At 40.1% G+C, this 22,403-nt stretch overlaps 1 protein-coding gene across 1 annotated transcript in view; it reads left to right on the top strand.

The window, feature by feature from the left end:
- The window catches only part of piwil2 (piwi-like RNA-mediated gene silencing 2), a 140,159-nt gene that overhangs the window by 46,318 nt on the left and 71,438 nt on the right, over nt 1-22,403 (top strand). The window contains exons 10-11 of the mRNA XM_034171074.1: nt 5,798-5,878; nt 5,977-6,090. Of these exons, the coding sequence (XP_034026965.1) occupies nt 5,798-5,878; nt 5,977-6,090 (195 nt within the window). The remainder of the gene's footprint in view (nt 1-5,797; nt 5,879-5,976; nt 6,091-22,403) is intronic.

Below are 22,403 nucleotides of genomic sequence, written 5' to 3'. Positions count from 1 at the left end.
GCATGCGTTAAGAACCTGTGCAACGTATTAGGAGTTCAGTACTTCAGTACTCCATGGTTGTGGAGGACATGGTCAAACATCAGGGCCCCTTCACACATAGTATGACTCAGTACAAATCGGGGCGAATCATGGCGGATCAGCTCATATGAGCGAACCACAAAAACATAGAGTCGACGGGCAGGCATGAATGAACCCGCTGTTAGACCTTACTTGCGTGAATCACCTTGAGGCAACTTTGTTGTGATTTGGCGATATATAAATGAAAATAAATTGAAATTGAAATTGAGCAGCTGGAGCATGTGTAACCACATTGCTCAGCAGCTGTGGGGGAAAAAAATACATGCCACCCAGGGGATTCGAACCTGCAATTTACAAAAGCTATGATTGCCAGCCAGAAACTTTACCACTGCGCTACCATCGCTGTCCTGTAAAATGTGTGGAAAAATGCCTGAAATTAACAAGGACATAAACTTATTTTTTTAAAAAGAGAAAAAAGTGCCTGATCAAACGGTGTTTGTTACGGCATATTTCTGCTGATACGTGACTGAAAGTGGCGTATTTGTCGCACTGTTGGCTTGTTATATAGTCCTATGGCATGCCGCTCACATGACACGTGTTCTGACAGACAGATGTGACATTCATATCGCCTGCTATGTGTCCACATGAACTGACGGTCTGTTTCAGCTGGGGCACGCGCGCTCTCCAGCCCGTCGCAAAAGGGACATATGTTTTTATGTAATCCCACATGAGGACAGTGTAGCCACCATGTGGCTTCCTCTGCCACTGAATAGGTTTGCATGCTTAAAAGAAACAGGTGCATAGTCCACACAGAAGAAAAGGATTTTCTGAGCTTTATTATTTGCAAAAATCTTGTTTTTCCAAGTTGGAAAACTTTAGTTTATCCAATTATTTCACTTTTATAGGCATGGGCTGATAGAGCTTGATGCTGTGATAACCTCTGGCAAAATTACCTAGGTATTGCACACCTCTGTTAATCAGTGCATTCTTTATTTTTTCTGTATATCCAGTTTGTCACTTTTGTTCTCTCTGCTTATCCACAGAAAGTTGTTTGCTATTGGAATGAATTAATTAATACAAGAATTAAGCTAACCACTGATGTTTCCTGGAATTTGTCATGCTTTATTTATTTATTTATTCCCCCCCCCCCCCCCCCCCCCCCCCTGTGTTACACTGTCAGGTTAGAGGAGTCTTTTGTGATTCAAAAGGGTAATACAACCCCTGGCAAAAATTATGGAATCACCGGCCTCGGAGGATGTTCATTCATTTGTTTAATTTTGTAGAAAAAAAGCAGATCACAGACATGACACAAAACTAAAGTCATTTCAAATGGCAACTTTCTGGCTTTAAGAAACACTATAAGAAATCAAGAAAAAAAGATTGTGGCAGTCAGTAACGGTTACTTTTTTAGACCATGCAGATTAAAAAAATATGGAATCACTCAATTCTGAGGAAAAAATTATGGAATCACCCTGTAAATGTTCATCCCCAAAACTAACACCTGCATCATATCAGATCTGCTCGTTAGTCTGCATCTAAAAAGGAGTGAACACACCTTGGAGAGCTGTTGCACCAAGTGGACTGACATGAATCATGGCTCCAACATGAGAGATGTCAGTTGAAACAAAGGAGAGGATTATCAAACTCTTAAAAGAGAGTAAATCATAACGCAATGTTGCAAAATAGGTTGGTTGTTCACAGTCAGCTGTGTCTAAACTCTGGACCAAATACAAACAACATGGGAAGGTTGTTAAAGGCAAACATACTGGTAGACCAAGGAAGACAAAGCGTCAAGACAGAAAACTTAAAGCAATATGTCTCAAAAATCGAAAAATGTACAACAAAACAAATGAGGAACGAATGGGAGGAAACTGGAGTCAACGTCTGTGACCGAACTGTAAGAAACCGCCTAAAGGAAATTGGATTTACATACAGAAAAGCTAAACGAAAGGCATCATTAACACCTAAACAGAAAAAAACAAGGTTACAATGGGCTAAGGAAAAGCAATTGTGGACTGTGGATGACTGGATGAAAGTCATATTCAGTGATGAATCTCGAATCTGCGTTGGGCAAGGTGATGATGCTGGAACTTTTGTTTGGTGCCTTTCCAATGAGATTTATAAAGATGACTGCCTGAAGAGAACGTGTAAATTTCCACAGTCATTGATGATATGGGGCTGCATGTCAGGTAAAGGCACTGGGGAGATGGCTGTCATTACATCATCAATAAATGCACAAGTTTATGTTGATATTTTGGACAATTGAAAGGATGTTTGGGGATGATGAAATCATTTTTCAAGATGATAATGCATCTTGCCATAGAGCAAAAACTGCAAAAACATTCCTTGCAAAAAGACACATAGGGTCAATGTCAATGAGTAGATCTGATTTGATGCAGGTGTTAATTTGGGGGATGAAAATTTACAGGGTGATTCCATAATTTTTTCCTCAGAATTGAGTGATTCCATATTTTTTTCCTCTGCTTGGTCTAAAAAAGTAACCGTTACTGACTGCCACAATCTTTTTTTCTTGATTTCTTATAGTGTTTCTTAAAGCCAGAAAGTTGCCATTTGAAATGACTTTAGTTTTGTGTCATGTCTGTGATCTGCTTTTTTTCTACAAAATTAAACAACTGAATGAACATCCTCTGAGGCCGGTGATTCCATACTTTTTTTTGTAGTCTTTGTTAAACAGTTTCTTTTTTTTTTTTCTTTTTTTTTTGCAAATAGTCATCCCAGCAGTACCAAAGACACAATGTACAAAAGATGTCTACTCATTGCCTTTTGTTTCTGGTTAGTGTCCAAGTATCACAACCATACAGAAAGAAGGGAAGCAGCAGGACCCTAAAGACCCCAAACTCTCATGACAGCATACGTTTTTCTGGGCATCTCCTGATTTCAAAGTCCGAGGGCTAGGGATGGGTATTGAGAACCGATCCCTTTCGGGTATTGTTAAGAAATGATTCAGCAGTGCTTCGATCTACTGATTCGTGGATTCATTGTTTTATTTCCTTTATCCTAACTTTTCGCCGCTAAAACCCCGAAGAGCATATGTGAGTAATATTTAATATTTTTATGTTAAACTGGCCTGTTATGGGCTTCTGAAACAGTTGATAGATGTATTTTATAACTTAAAAACGGGACAGATGCTAACGTGTTAGCATGTCTATGGTGTTTTCAATGTTAAAGTTAGCATTAAGCTGTACGCATCAGCACATTTGTATTGATTTTTCTGTATAATTAATGGCTCAGCGTTTGTTGTCATAGAAGAGTCAAATTGTAATTTTTTTAATTTATTTTTATCCATATATTAATAATAGCAACAACAATAATAGGCTACATAATAGACAATAATAGTCAATAATAATAGACTAATGTTACAATACAATTTTAGAGAAAGAGACAAAAAGAATCTAATGAAAGAAAACAACAGAAAAGATAAAACCATCTAACAATGAAAATAAATAAATAGATATAGAAATAAATGTTTCCTGTGAACACCTAGAGACTCTTACACCTCCACTTCATCCCTGTTTTATTTAAGTTTAATGACAATTTGTTTTGGTCAAACCATATTTTCTATTTGTTAATTTCTTCAGTGATTTCCTCCAGAACTATCTGCCAAGCTATAGAAAACTGCTGCATCCTAGTAAGAGCAGAATACTATTGGAATGAAATGAATAAGGAAAGTTGAGGTTTTTTTTTCTCACCAAAATGGGTGCTGCACTCACTGCAGTTTATTGTCTGGAATAGTCCCAGATTGCATTTCAGAGCTTCTAAAATTAAAACATTTTCGTGTGGGTGGTGTTGGGTTTCAGCTTTTTTTGTTTTTCACCACTTTCATCCCTGAATATGTCAGTCGTGAGTCACTCCTCCGTTCTGTTCACACAGCTCCAAACGCTGTGCGGCTCTCTGCCGAGTCAGGTTAGAATGATAGAGTCCAGTCGGAATTAATAAATTTAAAGCGAAACACAGTTTAAATCAAATGACACCTCTTTCCAAACATTGTAATACAAACAAACTGCAATCAATCAAAATGTTTTTTCCTCCCAAAACGAGACGTCCTGCGCTGATGTGCAGCAGCTGGCTGAGCTCAGCTCAGAGGTATGGAGAGACATTTCATGCCAAAATGTCTGAAAGGAAATGTAGAGAAGCTTGAATCTTCGACTGGACTGGGTTGCTTGACGCGAGGACGTTCCGCTTCAAATCGCAGGAGCTTCCTCAGCTAAAATTCTTGCTCTGGTAGTCTGACTTCTGTCTTGACTCATTCTTCTCTACAAGAGTCAAGACAGAAGTCAGACTACCAGAGCAAGAATTTTAGCTGAGGAAGCTTCTGCGTTTTGAAGCGAAACGTCCTTGCGTCAAGCAACCCAGTCCAGTTGAAGATTCAAGCTTCTCTACTATGGAAACCACCTGGACAACTGAGAGCCTACACAGAAACACTGAAAGGAAATGGTTTTGACCAAAACTACAGATTTTATTTATTTTTTATTTATGTCCAGAGATCAAGGATCCAGTGACCAATTTAAAATGTTGTTGACATAGAAAACCTGTAAAGCCTACTTTTAGTACACAGAAAATTGACAAGGGGTATCGATAAGGAATCGGATCGATAAGCAGAATCGATAATGGCATCGATATTGATAAAATATTATCAGTACCCATCCCTACCGAGGGCACAGAGACATGAATGTCACTGCTAACATAAGTGAATATCTCTAAATGTCCAATGCTTTGCCTACACACAGAAACACCTCTGGTTGCCAAGTCCAGGAAGTAATTGAAAACCTCAGTCTTATTCTTGAACCAGGATAATTGCACATTTTCTCATTCACAAAGATCACAGCATCATCCATGAGGTCAACACAGTGAGCAATGGAGGGCAAAAGACTTGCTTATGTTAACCGTGTTGTCTGCCTTGTTCACAGCATTAGGGTATTTATTGTCAGAGTACAGCAGTCCATACCAATATCTTGAAGTTCATTTCAAAAATAACATTTGATTCAGCAAAAGGCTGTGGGTGGGGTGCATACTGTGAAATCAGTAATCTGTCCATGCATACACTTGTATAATTAACAGACATACTACAAAATTCAATTAACACAGTAATTGCTTTTTTCTTTCTGCGTTTTGAGCTACTGACCTTTATCAGGCTTCATCAGATGTGACAGTTTATTTTCAGAACACCGTGTTTCTCAGCAACTTCCTCATAAAGCATGTTACAAATGTTCATGTTAATAAACTCATGATGTCTTGTTCTCAATATACTTGAAGATGTTTAAAGTTGCTGAATTTGTTTTTGTGGTTCCGCGGTTGCAGTTAGTTTATCGGTTTGTGCAACAATATACCACCTTTGTTGAGATGTAGTTTAATGTACTGATACGTTTATGCTTTTGCATGGTAGATGTCATTTTTCTCATCACCTGCCAGACGAAAAATAAAGGTAAAATTCAGTCTGTTTTGGAGCACATTTTTTAAAGAGGAGGGCATTTTGCCTTCTTTTAATAAAGAGGAAAATCCAAGAACATCCATTCAAGGAGTTTAAGTCAAATGTGGTTTCTATTGTGAGCTAATTCCATTTGTTTTATGCACACTGCTCAATCGCTTCAGGCTAAATACTTTTCTCAGCTGCTTTGTACAAAGTCAGACTGTCTCATAATTGGCCTTTAGAAAGCATTAACAGCTAATGGTTGTAAGCAATCACCATCCCTTATTAATGGAAGTCGTTTAGAATGATCAAATGATGGGATGTAATAGATATCAGATTATATTGTTCTAGGGTAATGAAGATCATAGGACTGAAGCTGGTGGGGCAGAATCATTATGATCCAGAAAGCGCAGTCATTCTCAAAAAACAGCGGTGAGTCCAACAATGTTTTCAGCTTGGGAGACAGTGCAATTTAGGTAATGTAGTAACTACTCAGTTCCATTTACCGGCTTTTGTTTTTGTTTTTTTAGGCTCCAAGTGTGGTCAGGCTATTCAACATGTATCAAGCGCACAGATGGAGGCCTGTACTTAAGTGTGGATGTTTCACACAAAGTCTTGCGGAATGATTCTGTGCTGGATGTCATGTGAGTTTACTCAGCTGCTTGCTGGACTCTGAATACTGCCTTCGCAAATAAGCACCTGTGGTAAAACTCAGACATGGCTACATCTCTATTAATATACATTTTTGAAAATGTCTACACGTCAGTGATGGTTTTGATTCTTCCATGATGGAGACATCTAGGAGTTTACTATGAAGCAACTGGTCTCTCGTTCATCCAGGTGACTTGTTCAGTTTCAAACTACTACACCTCTCCATAAGCAAAGGTTTGAGGAGTATGTAGGAATCACCAGCTGCTGAATACAGAACATAGTAAACCTTTGTTTTTGTTTTGTTTGTGAAAAGTACATGCCACAACTTAGATTATCTTTTGTAGCCTGGCAGGGATAATCTTACATTAAAGCTAAGATTTGAGCATCATTAACATTTTATTTGGAAGTTAATTAGAAATATTGAATGTCTGAAATCCAGTCTATTACATGGTCTAGACAAAGGCCTATTCAGCAGACAAAGTAGCCGTAGCACTCTCTACTGGCCATGTCACATCTTGACTATTTGGCCTGCGTATGCCAACCGTATTAAAACTGCTGGAATATGCGGGTGTACACCTAATAAATTAATGCAGCTGTCACACCTTGATGACTTAACTAATATGTACTGACAGCCCTGCTTCCACTGAGTGGTTCAGGTCAGTACTGTGCGGTATTATACGTGTTGGAACGGGTAAGTCTGGCTTGGTTTGCGTTTCCACCACAAGCAGAAGCCTTTGTTTGGCAGGTGGAACACTTAAACACTGACGAGTATGTCATCCAGTGCGCAAACGGTGTCGCAGAGTGTCTCCGCTCCACACACAGGCCAAATAGTAAATTTTTTTTTTTTCTTCGTGGAGCATGGGATTTAATTTCATCGCATGCAGACAAAGACGACTACTGCCTGTGGTGAACACTGAGATGTTAACGAATGAGATGCGCTATGGTGCAAAGCGCACCTGGACCAGAAAAACACAGAGGGACTTGTTTCTCCATGACAAGGAATTGCAGTACAGTAAAACTCACCTATACCATCATCATAAGCCGGATATTGGCACTCACCGTAAAAACGCAAAAGTCCCAATGCTTTTGTGCGGTTTTCCATATAATAAACATCATATATATCAGATTATGTATAACGGATTTTCGCTCACATCGGACAAAACATCCTGTCCGGCCACAATGCATTCCCATTAAAACCCCTCGCATATACCCGACAGAGCAGTCTGGACGTGCCCAGTAACAGAGGGCAAAACTAAAGTTCAGCACTGACACTCGCATGATTTTTTTTTTTTTTTTCTCTTCAAAACCAACGGTGCCCGCGGTCTGTGCACCTGCTACATTGGACACTGCAAAAGGCTGAAATCACTTTTATGTCTTCACTCCTTACTGTCCCCTCATATTTTAAACGTTTTTTCAGTGCACAGCTGATTACACCAGCAATTTATGGAGAAAATTGTACACCTTACCTTTTGATTTGGTGGTTGTAGAAAGAAGAGCTCCATTTTTCTCATTTTCTTTAAGGGACAAAGCTTCAGAAAATCCAGAAAAGCATAATCCAGAATATGTAAATCTACAGAAACATGTATAGATCTAGTATTCACAAATAGAAAGGATAGGATTCATAAAATCTATAACTTGATTACTGGTCTATCAGATCATAGCTTAATCCTATTCTCTAGGAAATTATCCAAAAGTAGATACACCCGCCCCTTTCACAAACCTTCAGAGCAGTTAAAAATACCCAAAAATGAAATGACTAATCTGGAAACTGCCCTGAAAGAAATTAACTGGTCTGACCACCTCACATCGGACAAACTGGATGAAAACTGCACTGTATTTATGAAAGTAATCCAAGACACAATGAGCAAATTTCAGAAAAAGGTAAAGAACTTAAAGGTAAACTTAAACTTAAAGGTAAAGAATAGATCACAGAGAAGACATTTGCCTTGGCTAAATGAGATTTGGATTTTAATGAAACAGCGTGACTTTGCACTTAAGACTTCGCTGAAGACTAAAAGCATCACAAACAGACTAACCTTTACAACACTCAGAAACAAAGTCACAACAAAATAAAGTGCGCTAAAGCAAATTTCTTCAATAATGCCATAAAAAACGCAAAGTGTAACATGAAAGAAGTTTGGTCACATATCAATCAATCAATCAATCAATTTTTTTTATATAGCGCCAAATCACAACAAACAGTTGCCCCAAGGCGCTTTATATTGTAAGGCAAGGCCATACAATAATTATGTAAAACCCCAACGGTCAAAACGACCCCCTGTGAGCAAGCACTTGGCTACAGTGGGAAGGAAAAACTCCCTTTTAACAGGAAGAAACCTCCAGCAGAACCAGGCTCAGGGAGGGGCAGTCTTCTGCTGGGACTGGTTGGGGCTGAGGGAGAGAACCAGGAAAAAGACATGCTGTGGAGGGGAGCAGAGATCGATCACTAATGATTAAATGCAGAGTGGTGCATACAGAGCAAAAAGAGAAAGAAACAGTGCATCATGGGAACCCCCCAGCAGTCTACGTCTATAGCAGCATAACTAAGGGATGGTTCAGGGTCACCTGATCCAGCCCTAACTAGAAGCTTTAGCAAAAAGGAAAGTTTTAAGCCTAATCTTAAAAGTAGAGAGGGTGTCTGTCTCCCTGATCTGAATTGGGAGCTGGTTCCACAGGAGAGGAGCCTGAAAGCTGAAGGCTCTGCCTCCCATTCTACTCTTACAAACCCTAGGAACTACAAGTAAGCCTGCAGTCTGAGAGCGAAGCGCTCTATTGGGGTGATATGGTACTACGAGGTCCCTAAGATAAGATGGGACCTGATTATTCAAAACCTTATAAGTAAGAAGAAGAATTTTAAATTCTATTCTAGAATTAACAGGAAGCCAATGAAGAGAGGCCAATATGGGTGAGATATGCTCTCTCCTTCTAGTCCCCGTCAGTACTCTAGCTGCAGCATTTTGAATTAACTGAAGGCTTTTTAGGGAACTTTTAGGACAACCTGATAATAATGAATTACAATAGTCCAGCCTAGAGGAAATAAATGCATGAATTAGTTTTTCAGCATCACTCTGAGACAAGACCTTTCTGATTTTAGAGATATTGCGTAAATGCAAAAAAGCAGTCCTACATATTTGTTTAATATGCGCTTTGAATGACATATCCTGATCAAAAATGACTCCAAGATTTCTCACAGTATTACTAGAGGTCAGGGTAATGCCATCCAGAGTAAGGATCTGGTTAGACACCATGTTTCTAAGATTTGTGGGGCCAAGTACAATAACTTCAGTTTTATCTGAGTTTAAAAGCAGGAAATTAGAGGTCATCCATGTCTTTATGTCTGTAAGACAATCCTGCAGTTTAGCTAATTGGTGTGTGTCCTCTGGCTTCATGGATAGATAAAGCTGGGTATCATCTGCGTAACAATGAAAATTTAAGCAATACCATCTAATAATACTGCCTAAGGGAAGCATGTATAAAGTGAATAAAATTGGTCCTAGCACAGAACCTTGTGGAACTCCATAATTAACTTTAGTCTGTGAAGAAGATTCCCCATTTACATGAACAAATTGTAATCTATTAGATAAATATGATTCAAACCACCGCAGCGCAGTGCCTTTAATACCTATGGCATGCTCTAATCTCTGTAATAAAATTTTATGGTCAACAGTATCAAAAGCAGCACTGACGTCTAACAGAACAAGCACAGAGATGAGTCCACTGTCTGAGGCCATAAGAAGATCATTTGTAACCTTCACTAATGCTGTTTCTGTACTATGATGAATTCTAAAACCTGACTGAAACTCTTCAAATAGACCATTCCTCTGCAGATGATCAGTTAGCTGTTTTACAACTACTCTTTCAAGAATTTTTGAGAGAAAAGGAAGGTTGGAGATTGGCCTATAATTAGCTAAGATAGCTGGGTCAAGTGATGGCTTTTTAAGTAATGGTTTAATTACTGCCACCTTAAAAGCCTGTGGTACATAGCCAACTAATAAAAATAGATTGATCATATTTAAGATCGAAGCATTAATTAATGGTAGGGCTTCCTTGAGCAGCCTGGTAGGAATGGGGTCTAATAGACATGTTGATGGTTTGGAGGAAGTAACTAATGAAAATAACTCAGAACAATCGGAGAGAAAGAGTCTAATCAAATACCCGCATCACTGAAAGCAGCCAAAGATAACGATACGTCTTTGGGATGGTTATGAGTAATTTTTTCTCTAATAGTTAAAATTTTGTTAGCAAAGAAAGTCATGAAGTCATTACTAGTTAAAGTTAATGGAATACTCAGCTCAATAGAGCTCTGACTCTTTGTCAGCCTGGCTACAGTGCTGAAAAGAAACCTGGGGTTGTTCTTATTTTCTTCAATTAGTGATGAGTAGAAAGATGTCCTAGCTTTACGGAGGGCTTTTTTATAGAGCAACAGACTCTTTTTCCAGGCTAAGTGAAGATCTTCTAAATTAGTGAGACGCCATTTCCTCTCCAACTTACGGGTTATCTGCTTTAAGCTACGAGTTTGTGAGTTATACCACGGAGTCAGACACTTCTGATTTAAAGCTCTCTTTTTCAGAGGAGCTACAGCATCCAAAGTTGTCTTCAATGAGGATGTAAAACTATTGACGAGATACTCTATCTCCCTTACAGAGTTTAGGTAGCTACTCTGCACTGTGTTGGTATATGACATTAGAGAACATAAAGAAGGAATCATATCCTTAAACCTAGTTACAGCGCTTTCTGAAAGACTTCTAGTGTAATGAAACTTATTCGCCACTGCTGGGTAGTCCATCAGAGTAAATGTAAATGTTATTAAGAAATGATCAGACAGAAGGGAGTTTTCAGGGAATACTGTTAAGTCTTCTATTTCCATACCATAAGTCAGAACAAGATCTAAGATATGATTAAAGTGGTGGGTGGACTCATTTACTTTTTGAGCAAAGCCAATAGAGTCTAATAATAGATTAAATGCAGTGTTGAGGCTGTCATTCTCAGCATCTGTGTGGATGTTAAAATCGCCCACTATAATTATCTTATCTGAGCTAAGCACTAAGTCAGACAAAAGGTCTGAAAATTCACAGAGAAACTCACAGTAACGACCAGGTGGACGATAGATAATAACAAATAAAACTGGTTTTTGGGACTTCCAATTTGGATGGACAAGACTAAGAGACAAGCTTTCAAATGAATTAAAGCTCTGTCTGGGTTTTTGATTAATTAATAAGCTGGAATGGAAGATTGCTGCTAATCCTCCGCCCCGGCCCGTGCTACGAGCATTCTGACAGTTAGTGTGACTCGGGGGTGTTGACTCATTTAAACTAACATATTCATCCTGCTGTAACCAGGTTTCTGTAAGGCAGAATAAATCAATATGTTGATCAATTATTATATCATTTACTAACAGGGACTTAGAAGAGAGAGACCTAATGTTTAACAGACCACATTTAACTGTTTTAGTCTGTGGTGCAGTTGAAGGTGCTATATTATTTTTTCTTTTTGAATTTTTATGCTTAAATAGATTTTTGCTGGTTATTGGTAGTCTGGGAGCAGGCACCGTCTCTACGGGGATGGGGTAATGAGGGGATGGCAGGGGGAGAGAAGCTGCAGAGAGGTGTGTAAGACTACAACTCTGCTTCCTGGTCCCAACCCTGGATAGTCACGGTTTGGAGGATTTAAGAAAATTGGCCAGATTTCTAGAAATGAGAGCTGCTCCATCCAAAGTGGGATGGATGCCGTCTCTCCTAACAAGACCAGGTTTTCCCCAGAAGCTTTGCCAATTATCTATGAAGCCCACCTCATTTTTTGGACACCACTCAGACAGCCAGCAATTCAAGGAGAACATGCGGCTAAACATGTCACTCCCGGTCCGATTGGGGAGGGGCCCAGAGAAAACTACAGAGTCCGACATTGTTTTTGCAAAGTTACACACCGATTTAATGTTAATTTTAGTGACCTCCGATTGGCGTAACCGGGTGTCATTACTGCCGACGTGAATTACAATCTTATCAAATTTACGCTTAGCCTTAGCCAGCAGTTTCAAATTTCCTTCAATGTCGCCTGCTCTGGCCCCCGGAAGACAATTGACTATGGTTGCTGGTGTCGCTAACTTCACATTTCTCAAAACAGAGTCGCCAATAACCAGAGTTTGATCCTCGGCGGGTGTGTCGTCGAGTGGGGAAAAACGGTTAGAGATGTGAACGGGTTGGCGGTGTACACGGGGCTTCTGTTTAGGGCTACGCTTCCTCCTCACAGTCACCCAGTCGGCCTGCTTTCCCGGCTGCTCGGGATCAGCCAGGGGGTAACTAACGGCGGCTAAGCTACCTTGGTCCGCACCGACTACAGGGGCCTGGCTAGCTGTAGAATTTTCCACGGTGCGGAGCCGAGTCTCCAATTCGCCCAGCCTGGCCTCCAAAGCTACGAATAAGCTACACTTATTACAGGTACCGTTACTGCTAAAGGAGGCCGAGGAATAACTAAACATTTCACACCCAGAGCAGAAAAGTGCGGGAGAGACAGGAGAAGCCGCCATGCTAAACCGGCTAAGAGCTAGTAGCTACGCTAAGCTAGCGGATTCCTAAAAACACGCAAAGTGAATAATGTGTAAATAATTTAGAGGTGATTCAGCAGAAGGAGTGCTTTAGTTAAGGCACGTAAAGATTACACTGGGAAACAAATCGTAATCTAGATAACTAGATCAATCTAACTGCGCAGATTAAACAGCTAAGAGATACAGAAAAACACCGCTGTGCTCCGGAACAGGAAGTGATACAAGGAATATGAGGATATGAGGAAACTAATTAGAAATCCGGTGAAAAATGTTAGTATCAAAGAAATAAAATTAAGTAACAAAGTTATCACTGATCCCATTAAAATAGCAACTGCTCTAAATACATATTTTATTGACTCTGTTGAGAAGCTAGTCCACGGGGCAGCAGCAATGGCAAATACAAGCCCTATGGCAATGGTTGCTGCTACCAACGAAGCCCCTTTTAATTTAAAACCAATATCATTCACACAAATTAAGTTAATTACTAGCCTAAAAAATTCTAAAGCCTTGGATGCTTTTGGTATAAGTACAGTGTTCATCAAAACGCATAAGCAATTCCTCATATTGCCTATTACCAAAATAATAAACAAGTCTATAGATTCAGGCACCTTCCCAGAGACCTGGAAGATCTCAGCTATTACACCAATTTTTAAATCTGGGGATCCCACAGAAACAAATAATTATAGACCCATAAGTATCCTGCCAACTGTATCAAAAATACTTGAAAAATGTGTAACAGAACAACTCGTAGAACATTTAAATTATAGCTCCTTCAATCTTCATCAAATGCAATTCGGCTTTCGAAAAAATTACTCAACAGAAACAGCTGTATGCTTTCTCTTGGAAAAACTAAAACAGAAAATTAACAAAGGAGGAGTCATTGGAGCAGTGTTCCTCGACCTTAAGAAAGCCTTTGATACTGTAAATGGACAAATTTTAATCAATAAACTGTAATCAATAAACTAAATTTAATTTCTCTCCCCGCACTTTACACTGGGTGGACTCGTACTTAACACACAGAAAACGAACAGAAAACTACAGTTCACCTACATGTATCAATCAGATGGGACTACCACAAGGCTCAGCCCTATCTCCACTATTATTTTCTCTTTATATAAATGATTTTCCAGATTGTTGTCCACCAAATGTACTGTGCCAACTATACGCAGATGACACAGTCATTTATGTCCATTCAAAAACTAAACAGCAAGCAGCCCAAGAATTAACATCCGCCATGCACGCAGTTCTGGAATGGCTGCAGAGATCCCAACTTATTCTAAATGTCTCAAAAACGGTCAGTATGTTTTTTTCAAAAAATCCCCACATTGAAGCAAATCCTTCTATAAGAGTGAAAGGAACGCAAATTGAAACAGTCAATGAATTCAAATACCTAGGAGTTATTATGGACTCAAAACTTAATTTTAAACGACAGGTGAAAAAGTTTGTGAATAAAATTACATTAAATTTGTCTAACTTCAAACATATAAGAAACAATCTAACTTTGGAGGCAGCCAAGCTCTATCTCGATGCAATGATTACATCTCACATGAAATACTGTTTGACAAGCTGGGCTTCAGCCTGTAAAACTACCTTAAAACCCATCGAAGTAGCATATAAACAAGCCCTTAAAACCCTAGATCGAAAACTGAAGACTCACCATCATTGTATTATCTTAAAAAAACACAACATAGTAAGCTGGGAGAGCATGGTTAAATACGTAGACTCTTCTTGTATACAAAATTCTAAATGGACTGGCTCCTTACCCATTACATGATTTTATTAAAAAGACTCAAAACACACGTACAAGATCGAGCTCCAGAGGTGATTGTGTGATTCCATCTAGAAAAAGTGTTTGGACAGAGCTCCCGACCCGGGCAAAAATTTTAAAAAATAATATTGGTATAAAACAACTTTAGAGGGACAACATTTGTCTCTGACAGCAGAACAACGCTAGAGCGTCATATTGGCTGCTCCTTTTGCTCCCTCTTTTTACAACCAAAGGGCAAAATGCCTAAAGGAAAACGCCACAAGAAAGAGGCCTCCACTAAAACCTCGGACTCAGCTGAAACCACATCCGCAAATGAGGACTCCTCAGAGGAGGAGACCACGGACCTGACCGCTGTCATGGCTGCCATTGTAAGTAGCGAAAGTAGAATTATGGCACGGATAGACTCAAGCACAGCGGACTTGAATACCAAGATAGACGCAGTTCGAGATGATGTGGCGAAACAGGAGACTCGATTGAGCGATTTGGAATCCGGCCTGAATGCATATTCGGACAGAGCGGCTACTACAGACAACGTGGTCGCCACGTTAAAAACAGAAATCATTTCACTCCGTCAGAAAGTGGAAGAAATGGACGGGAGTCAGCGCCGATACTGTGCGCGTCTGGTCGGGATAAAAGAAGGGCTTGAATCGTGTGAAGGGCGGCGGCCCACTGCGAGCATTGCTAAATTACTACAGGAGCTGCTGTGTCTGAACTTCACTCCAACCCTGGATGCGGCATACCGCGGCACCCGCCCCCAGAACCATCGTGATCAGATTCCACTATCTGCGGGAACGAGAGGAGATCTTTCAAGCAGCAGCTCGCTTGGCACTACTGACCCTGCACGATAAAAGAGTGAGCGTATTTCCTGACTACACGGCGGCGGTGGCGAGGAGGAGAGCCGCCTTCGCCGAAGCCATACGTTTACTTCGGAGCTGCCAGGGTGTCAGGTTTGGTATGTGGTTCCCTGCGACACTTCGCATCACAGACTCGTCGGGTCAGGAGAAGCGGTTTGAAGACCCAGCAGCAGCGGTAGAATACATAAAAAAAAACCTGAAGCCTAAGGTCGCGTTAATTTAAGCAGCTGGACAATGGTGACTGGGTGCAAACAAAACTGATAAAAGTGAAAGATCCTCCCCCACATTTGACTGTCTATTTCTATCATTTCTCCCCCCCCCCCCTTTTTTTTCCTTTTTTTTTTCTCTTTTTACTCCCCATTTGTTTGTAACAGCGAGGCTCGAAGAAGGGGGGAGGAGGAGGGAGATGTGGAGGGAGGGGTGGGAAGGAGAAAAAGGGGAGGGAAGTGACTGTTTTTCTCATTTTTTGTGTGTAAGGTAGATATGGACAAGCTGGAAGTGTACACAATTTGAATGTGAGTCCTTAGGTGGAATGTAAATAGGATAAAAAATTACTGGTGTTAGGATACACGCCACACAGATACTACAATACCCCTAAAGGTTTTAGTCACCCCCCCCCCCCTTTTTTTTTCTCTCTCTCTGCTACATCTATAATCTGGAACCCCTACAGAATCTCGTTATCCCAGCCCGCTGTGAACAGTTGAATCCAATATTTGTTATATAGGGGAGAGGGAGCTCCCACCTTTTGGTCATTTATTCCTTTTTTTTTTTTTTTTTTAACACCAGGGGGACAGGCACAACATTGAGATGTGGGTTGACAAGAAGCACCCAAAAAATCACCTGAAGAAGGCAGAGGCTCATTCAGGATCAGTGGGGAAGAGAAGGGGAAGAGAAGAGGGAGAGGAAGGAGAAAAAATATATATATATATATTTTTTTTTTCACCGTTAGTGGTATACGGATGACTTTTATTCTGTGTTCTTTCCAATTTATAAATATTATGCTTCGCCCTGTTCGGGGCCTGGCAGGAGAATAGGTTAGATGAGTATTAGCAGCATAAAGCTAGAAGGAGGTGGTGCGATCTCGAGAGGTTTAGTAGATCAGCACATAGGTTCAAGGCTCAATTTTAGTTTAGGGGTAGGACAGGGACTTGCTTTAGTTCTTTACTTTCTTTCTTGACTACCTTAGAAATACAATGTCTGACATGCAGAAGCCAGCTTATACTCGCTTTCTGAGTTGGAACATAAAGGGAGTCCATAATCCAGTGAAGCATAGTAGGGTACTGGCACACTTAAAAACATTAGGAAGTGACATTATGTTTTTACAGGAGACTCATTTACGATCAAACGAATGTATAAAACTAAAGAAAGCTTGGATAGGACAATTATTCTGCTCAAAAAATGATGACAGATTACGTGGCACAGCAATTTTGGTTAGAAGGGGTATCCCCTTCATCCCATCACAAACTGTGTGTGACTCCAGAGGTAGTTATGTTATAGTGACTGGCAAGCTATATGGTACACAAGTAACATTGGCTAACATATATGAACCCAATTGGGATGACCCCCTTTTTTTTACTAAATTTATAGCAGCACTACCAGATCTTAACAACAACCAATTGATACTGGGGGGTGATTTCAACTGTGTTCTGCATCCAAAAATAAGATAGGTCAAATTTTAACCCAAACAGTAAGATTTCTAATTCTGGTGCAGTTATACAATCATTCATGGGCACATATGCACTTTTCGACCCCTGGCGGAGAGATAACCCAACTGCAAGACAATACTCTTTTTTTTTTTTTTCTCCCCAGTCCACCACTCTTTTTCCAGGATTGATTTTTTTTTTCCTGGTAGATAGCAAGACTCTTCCTATGGTTAAAGATTCCCAATACAACAGTATAGTCATCTCTGATCATGGGCCAGTACAGCTGGACATATGTTTCCCAGAATGTGTCAGACCACGCCGTACATGGCGATTTGACCCTCTGTTACTACTTAAGGACTCTTTCAAGAAATTAATCTCCCAACAAATTGATAGCTTTTTGGAGTTTAACCGTACACCAGGTATGCCATTAACCACAGTGTGGGAGGCCCTTAAGGCCTATCTCAGGGGCCAGATAATATCCTATACGCCTACGAGAGAAAGAAACGCAAGCAGCGCCTAAGTGACTTGTCCGACAATATAGCAGAGGTGGACCGTAAATATGCTGACTCCCCAACGCCGGAACTCTACAGAGAAAAATTACTATTAAAAACTGAATTTGACAATCTCTCCACTAAGCAAATAGAACAGCTATTCTTTAAATCAAAACAAAGATTTTATGAGCACGGGGAGAAGGCTGGAAAGCTCCTAGCTCACCAAATTAGGCAGTCCACTGCAGTTAATACTATTCCTGAAATTCAGACAGAACTAGGGGAGATAACTATTAACCCCAATATAATAAACCAAGAGTTTAAGCAATATTACACAAATCTTTATAAATCGGAACCACCAGATGACCCGTCGGACATTACTACATTCTTGGAAGGACTGACGATTCCAATAATTACCCCGGAAGTTAGTTCGCAGATAGAAAAACGTATCACAACAGAAGAAGTAGTGCAGGCAATCACATCAATGCAAAGTGGTAAGGCTGGAGGGCCTGATGGGTTTCCAATTGAAATATACAAGGAATTCTCTGACAAATTAGCACCTATCCTCAGCCAGCTATATCAGGATATATTTGAACAACGGAAATTACCCCAAACCATGACTCAGGCTATGATTTCAGTTTTGCTTAAAAAAGATAAAGACCCTTTATCATGCAGCTCATACCGTCCAATAAGCCTTTTAAACTGCGACTATAAAATCCTTACAAAAATATTAGCCACCCGCATAGACAGTATAATTCCAACAATCATCAACTCAGACCAAACCGGCTTCATCCCAGGTAGACAGTCATTTTATAATATGCGTAGATTATTTAATATCTTGTATACCCCATGCTCTGCGGCTGGGGAGACCACAGAGATGGTGGTCACCCTAGACGCAGAAAAAGCGTTCGATCGGGTGGAATGGCAGTATTTGTTTGCGGCTTTGGAAAGATTTGGCTTTGGACCATCATTTTTAACATGGATCAAAATAATATATGATGCACCCACTGCAGCTGTTCGGACCAACAATAACATTTCTGATTATTTTTCTCTCTGCAGGTCCTGCAGACAAGGGTGTGGTCTCTCCCCATATTTGTTTGATTTGGCAGTCGAACCCCTTGCTATAGCCCTTAGAACAGATGAGGGTATTATAGGTATCTCTCGTGCCGGTAAGGTCCATAATGTGGCCCTATATGCAGATGATCTACTCTTGTACATATCCAAACCCACAGTATCGATTCCAAGGTTATTACGGATACTAGAAAACTTTAGACGTCTCTCAGGTTACAAGCTAAATTACTCTAAGCCTGCTCTTTCCAATTGGTGGCACAGATGAGGATTACTCCAAGTTTCCATTTAAAATAGAACATAACACATTTACATACCTGGGAATTAAAGTTACTCGTAGCATGGAGAACTTGGAAAAGCACAACTTCAGTGTGTTATTGGAGCAAACAAAACAAGACTTCGAGAAATGGTCAACTGTACGACTTTTGTTGGCAGGTCGTATCAACATAGTTAAAATGACGGTTTTACCGAGATTCCTTTATGTGTTCCAGATGATCCCTGTGTTTATTCCAATGAAAACATTCAAGCAGCTAGATGGATTAATTGCCTCTTTTATATGGAACAGTTCCAACCCTAGGATGAAAAAGCTGTACCTGGAAGTTCCCAAAGATGCGGGTGGATTGGGATTACCCAATTTTCTTTGGTATTATTGGGCTGCTAATATAGTAAAACTAAATTATTGGATTTATACATATGAGAATAAAACTTGTCCAGACTGGGTTCACATGGAACTGTTATCCAACCCGCTACCAACAGTTACATCCGTGATACCACGCAGCTCTAGTACACTGTTTACAAACCCAATCGTCAAAGCCACACTTCGAATATGGTCACAGTTTAGAAGACACTTTGATTTAAAACAATACAGTAGGTATTTCCCAATAGCAGACAACCGCTTCTTTCCCCCATCACTGCTTGACAATGCATTTCGATACTGGCATAAAAATAGATTAGTATTCTTTCGTGACCTATACCCTGATAATGTGTTTATATCATTTGAGACACTGGAAAAGGTTCATAATATACCCAGATCACATTATTTTAGGTTTCTTCAGATACGTAGCTTTACCAGAGAAAATTTTTCATCATTTCCTTACCCACCACCTAAGAACCACATAGATGCGATTCTGGGATTGGTCCCGTATGAAAAGAAACGTGTATCTGTGATTTATGATATGATAGGGGAACTGAAACCACAGTCATGGGAGAAAGCTAAATTGGCATGGGAAAAAGATTTAGGAGTTAAGCTTTCTGAAGATCTATGGCAACACAGTTTGAAACGTATTCATACTTCTTCATTGTGTGTACGTCATGGTCTAATTCAGTTTAAAGTACTCCATCGCCTACACTATTCAAGGGATAAATTATCCAAACTCTTTCCCACTATAGATCCTGGCTGTCCAAGATGCAGTCATGTACCCGCTACGACAGGACAGATATTTTGGTCATGTGCCTCCCTTAACGACTACTGGAGACAGATATTCAAAGTATTTTCTAAAATTTGTGGCCAGACTATAACACCTGACTATCATACAGCCATTTTTGGCATACCGCTTCCAGGCCACAAAGTTTCTAATCTTCAAGCAAATGCCTTGGCATTCGCCTCCTTACTTGCACGCAGACTTATACTCTTTAATTGGAAATCGAACTCAGCCCCGTCATTTCTGCAGTGGTTGAGAGAGGTACTATCCTTTCTACCCTTGGAAAAGCTGAGGTACAAGATATGTAAAGCCCGTAAAAATTTCACTCTGATCTGGACTCCCTTTATAGAGTTTGTAGAAGGTTTTTCCTTCTGCTGATGTACTTTAGCATCTGTTGCACTGGATAGTTGAAAGTATTCTAACTTTGATGCAGCTATAACACCAACTCAGCTAATACACCATGAGAAGTTCTTGTTTGGCAACTTTTTGTACTGGATCTTGTTCGTTTCATTTCATTTCTTGTTCTTTTTTTTTTTTTCCTTTTTTTTTCCCCCATGAGCCTAATGGGGTGGGGGTAGGGGGGGTTGTTCAGTGTTTGTGTTTGTTAACTGAAAATTGTAAAATAAAGTTTTGAAGAAGAAAAAAAGAGACTCAACCAAATGCAATCTTTGTAATCCACATAATGCCCGCCACTTATTTAAGGCAGACGTTTATTTTTTCATGTGGAATTTTTGATCAGGTCATTAAATGAGCCACATCCCGATCCAGGATTCCCTGTACATTGTTCCTCCTGACTGTAACTAATCCATTACATACATATAATGGATTTTGTCCATTTTATACAAAATGGATTTTGGTTATAACGGACAAAATTCACTGGTCCACCTGGATCCATTATATGAGAGTGTTACTGTTTTTCAAACGTCGTTATCCAAAATCAGGAGCCTTTATGTGCACACGTGTTCGTCAGGATGTCACAGTGAATCCGGCTGAAACCAACAGGTAAGATTAAGACTTTATATTTACTCCGTTGAAACAGTCTGTTAGCATGAGGACTGCTGCTTTCAGCCAATCAGTGGAGAGTATTAATGGACGTATTTGGACTTATGAGTAAATTACAAGAAATGTGTGTCAACAATCACATAACTTATGGCTCGCATGTGTGGAACATAGGAGTCATACGCTGACTGGCATACGTTAAAAATTTTCAGCATGCGCAAGATTTTCGAGGTGCTTGGTGTATTACAACATTTATCATTGTGCTTCAATGTGCTCTTAACTTAGACAAAACTTACCCATAACTTATTAGATGTACACCAGAGTATGCCAACTTTTTTTTTATACGGTCAGCATACGCTGTCTAAATCGTCGAGGTGTGACAGAGGTGTACTGAATGAAATGTTGCCCAATTAAAAACCTGTACAGTGCTTCACTTTCGGTGATTTCTGTCTTTTAAGAAAGCAGTCTGGTGGCGGTGGATTTCCTCTGTAATGTTGCATTGTTGCTTGTATAATAGTCCTGTTGCTCATTCCCTGTCTGGTAGGTGATCGCCTGATACAGGTGTGGTTAACGGTCATGTTGCTGGTTATTGTGGTCAACCGATTAATCAAACTCTAAACTTTCAAAACTTATTATAATTAATTTCTGTATAATTAATTTCTCATGTTCTGCTTGGGACTCCATCGAGGGCGGTCGCATCTCCTCGTCTCTCCTCTATCTCTGCTCCAACCTTCAAACTCCCTACTTCACCGGACTGTGAATTCTTCAAACTATATTGGATTAACCATGGAATTGATCACCTGGTCTCTGAATGCTATTGGCACCATTTTTTTCAACAAGAAAATCAGGGTTGAGGGACCCTGCGTGCCCAGATGGAACCTACCCTGCAGGCTATGTTCTCAACGCCTGGGAGAAATGGTGCACCGTATGCTTGGCACGACTCTGTGGAGGACGTTGAAGATTTATTTATATTTGGTTTTATTGTAGGAGGGCTGGTACGTATTTGTTTATGTGCTGCCCTGACCTACCGGAGAATTGGCAAGACGGCTGCCACCAGAACCACGACCCCTCACTTGTCCATCATGATTGAGTTGGGCAAGTCGGTACATTCTGAGACTGCGTTAACCCTTGAACTTAGACGCAAGTTGGATAACATCTCGGCGTAAATGCACGTCTTGCAAAGGAAGATGTTGGAGACCAGGGAATACTCATAAATTGGTTTCTGGTCGTTCATGAGAGTAGCAAATGTGTTTTCTCTGCTCAACCATAAACATGATAGGCTTATCAGCCTCTGAAGGACAAAAGGCCCGTTGTTTTCCTCCAGAAAATTTCTCTCACACACATTCACATTTCCTCAATTTGGATAACGGACTGTTTAAAAGTTTAGCGTAAACAATCAAGTGTATATGTGCGGTTGTTCTAATTCTGTGCCATTATTATGTTCGAGTAATAATTGTGGATTAATTGCTGTATATTTGTTTGAGGTAATTGAGTGTGAAATGAATTACCCTTTTAGGGATCAAT

This window comes from Thalassophryne amazonica, chromosome 5 (assembly GCF_902500255.1).
Source record: "Thalassophryne amazonica chromosome 5, fThaAma1.1, whole genome shotgun sequence".
Lineage (NCBI taxonomy): Eukaryota > Metazoa > Chordata > Actinopteri > Batrachoidiformes > Batrachoididae > Thalassophryne > Thalassophryne amazonica.
Note: the sequence above shows the minus strand (reverse complement) of the source record. Positions and strands in the feature narration are given on the sequence as shown.